The 3,363-nt window shown below is 35.2% G+C and overlaps 1 protein-coding gene across 1 annotated transcript; it reads left to right on the top strand.

Moving 5' to 3' along the window:
• Positions 1-367: 367 nt before the first annotated feature.
• On the top strand, positions 368-886 carry LOC122723988 (secreted RxLR effector protein 161-like). The gene is made up of 2 exons (XM_043958133.1): positions 368-496; positions 590-886. Exons 1-2 carry the CDS (start codon positions 368-370, stop codon positions 884-886), a joined length of 426 nt encoding a protein of 141 aa, XP_043814068.1.
• The last annotated feature ends 2,477 nt before the right edge of the window (positions 887-3,363 follow it).

Here is a 3,363-nt window from a genome sequence, read left to right as displayed (position 1 = left end):
GGGTCAAGAAGATAAAGTGTTAAACCTGAACAAGGCTTTATATAGTCTGCGTCAAGCTCCCAGGGCATGAAATGCAAAGCTTGATAAGAGCTTATAGAAACTCGACTTTGTAAGATATCCAATTGAATATGCTGTGTATACAAGACCTATGGAAGGTGCGATCACTCTAATGGGAGTTTATACGGATGATCTCATCATCACAGGGTTAAAAACATATGATATTGCATATTTCAAAGAGTAAATGAAGAGTCTCTTTAAGATGAGTGATCTCGGGTTGCTGAGCTATTATTTGGGGATCGAAGTATCACAAGAATGACAAGGTATTACTCTTTGTCAAGTAGGTCATGTGGTGAATATTCTTGAGAAGATGGGTTTAGCCAATTGCAAATCTTGCCACGTCTCAATGGAAGCTCGACTAAAAACTGAGCAAATTGATGATAGTCCATCGGTTGATGCAACTCTGTGTAGGAGTGTAATAGGCAACCTGAGATATTTGGTAAACACAAGACTTGACTTGGTATATTTAGTTGGTGTTGCTAGTCGTTACATGGAAGCACTAACTACAACACACATGGTTGCAATTAAATAGATTCTGAGATATGTGAAGGGCACAACCAATCATCGATGCCACTATACACGTAGGAAGGATTTGGGTTTGAAATTGACAGGATACAGTGATAGTGATTTTACAGGTGATGTTGATGATAGGAAGAGCACCACAAGTGTGATTTATTTTCTTAGGGGTAATCCAATTACATGGGTATCACAAAAACAAAAAGTGGTGGCTTTATCGTCTTGTGAAGCTAAGTATGTGGCCGAGACTGCTGGTGCGTGTCAAGAAGTATGGCTAGCAAGATTGTTGGGTGAAATGCAAAAGGTGAAGTAGGACAGTGTGATGTTAAAAATTGATAACAAATCTGTCATTGCACTCACCATGGACCCAATTCATCATGAGAGAAGTAAGCACATTGACACAAAATTTCATTTTATACGTGACTGTGCGCAACGTGGAGACATAGAGGTGGAGTATATGAAGATATAGGAACAGTTGGCTGATATCCTAATGAAGCCTTTTGGTTGCCTGAAGATAGAAGAACTGAGGCTCAAGATCAGAATCAATAACCTCAAGCAACCGCAACAAGGTTAAGAGGGTGAATGTGGTGCTTTTAATCTTATCGTTGTGCTGGTGTGTTTACTGTCATTTTTATTTTTTTTTAATTGCATCAGTTGGATTTTTTTTTGTATAGCACGTTTTTTAGTGTATTGGTTAGTTGTAGGTTAGTCATGCATTTGTTGGAGAAAATCTTTAGAAACATGGAGCAATATATGGTAATTTATTATGTATTTATTCTCCACTTTTATTGAATAAAATTGAGCTAAGAGGAAAATAGTGTTGCAGTTATAGCACCAGAAAAATTTAATTAAAGTTTCCTGTTCATCGTCTTCTTCACCTAATTTGTTGTGTATGAATATTGTTTCAAGTTTCTTTGTTGTGTGGGTTTTTTTATCTAACATCCTCCATAAGCTGCACTGTTCATACTTTCTCTTCTACCATCAACGTTTAGCTTGATGCATTTGGCTTTTGGTTTTGACCACTTTACTTTTAGAATATGACTCTCATTGTTCTCCTCATTTGTAGTAATCTTGGACCAAATTTGATTAAATGCCATTGCTTGTCTCTTTGACTTATGACCAGTGGCTATAACATCTTATGCATTATGCTGAAAAATATAAATGTCTCATCTTTTCCATATGAGCCATATTACAACTTCAAAGAGTACACTCCGTAAAATGGCATTATCAAACTCTCTTTTATCCATAAGATTCTTTATGATCCAATTTGTTGGGTGCCTTATTTATGCAAAGAAAACAATCTTTAACACATTAGAGAGTAAGATATTCCATACCGCCTTAGCTGTTGGACAATCTCGAAGTGCATGAAAAAGAGTCTCAAGATATGCTTTGCAAACATTGCATGTGCCTGATGCACTTAGGTGCCTTCTGTTGTGTTCTTCACTTGTTAACAATCCGTTGTTCATTGCTAGCCAAATAAAGAGGCGAATTCTTTGAGGGCCATTACTATTTAATAGTCCAAGCCTTCCATTTTATAATTCCTTTCAAAAAATAAAATTGAATTTTAAGTTTTACCATTAAATTCTAACATACACTATTTTAATTACTTTTATGTTCCTACTTTGAGTAGGACTATTATTTCAGTTTTTGTTTTGGACGTTGAAGGTTTTTCATTTCTTATTAAGAATAAGAAATGCTCCATTTATAATAAAGATTTGCTTTATTGTATTGCAAATTCATATGATGGCCTTTATGTCCTTAATCTAGATGATTCTAGAGACAATAATATCTATAACATAACTTCTAAGAAAACTAAGCCAAATGAGTTAAACCCAACATATTTATGGCATTGTCGTCTTAGACGTATAAATGAGAGTCGCATATCTAAGCTCCATAAGGATGGCTTATTAGATTCATTTGATTTTGAATCATTTGAAAATTGTGAATCTTGTTTGCTTGGTAAGATGACAAAGGATCCTTTTACTGGACAAGGTCAAAGGACTTCAGACTTATTGGGTTTTGTATATACAGATATATGTGGCCCACTAAGCATTAGTGCCAGGGGAGTTTATCAGTACTTCATTACATTCACTGATGATTTCAGTAGGTATGGCTATGTCTATCTAATGAAACGTAAACATGAATCATTTGAAATGTTTAGAACTTTTCAAAACAAAGTACAAAATCAACTTGGTAGAACTATTAAAATGCTTTGATCTAATCGAGGTGGTGAATATTTGAGCCAAGAGTTTGATGAACATCTTAGAAATTGTGGAATTGTTTCACAATTAACTCCTCAAGAACTCCACAATGGAATAGTGTTTCTGAAAGGAGAAATCGAACTTTATTAGATATGGTTCGATCTATGATAACTCAAACAAATCTCCCTTTATCGTTTTAGGGTTATGCCTTGGAGATAGCTACATTCATTTTAAACTGAGTACCATCAAAAGTAGTTAAAAAGACACCATATGAGTTATAGACTGGCAAAATGCCCTGTTTGTCTTTTCTTAAGATTTGGGGTTGTGAGGCTTGTCTGAAATGCCCAATTTTAGATAAGCTAGCTCCAAAATCTATCAAGTGCAATTTTGTGGGGTATCCTAAGGAAACCAAAGGATATTATTTTTATATTCCCTTAGAGAACAAAATGTTTGTTGCTTGAAATGGTACCTTTTTAGAAAAGGAATTTATCTCTCAGAGATTCAGTGGGAGTACAGTGCGACTTGAGGAAACTCAAGCACCACAAGGGAGCATTGAACCATCGATAGAACCATTTTCAGAACCACAAAC

Source organism: Manihot esculenta, chromosome 7 (assembly GCF_001659605.2).
Source record: "Manihot esculenta cultivar AM560-2 chromosome 7, M.esculenta_v8, whole genome shotgun sequence".
NCBI lineage: Eukaryota > Viridiplantae > Streptophyta > Magnoliopsida > Malpighiales > Euphorbiaceae > Manihot > Manihot esculenta.
Note: the sequence above shows the minus strand (reverse complement) of the source record. Positions and strands in the feature narration are given on the sequence as shown.

What these genes read in the sequence shown, in the direction of transcription:
- LOC122723988 (XM_043958133.1), top strand. Translation starts at nt 368, where the DNA reads ATGGGTTTAGCCAATTGCAAATCTTGCCACGTCTCAATGGAAGCTCGA. An exon ending in TAGGCAACCTGAGATATTTG is followed by an intron (nt 497 to 589) that starts GTAAACACAAGA and finishes GCAATTAAATAG; the next exon opens with ATTCTGAGATATGTGAAGGG.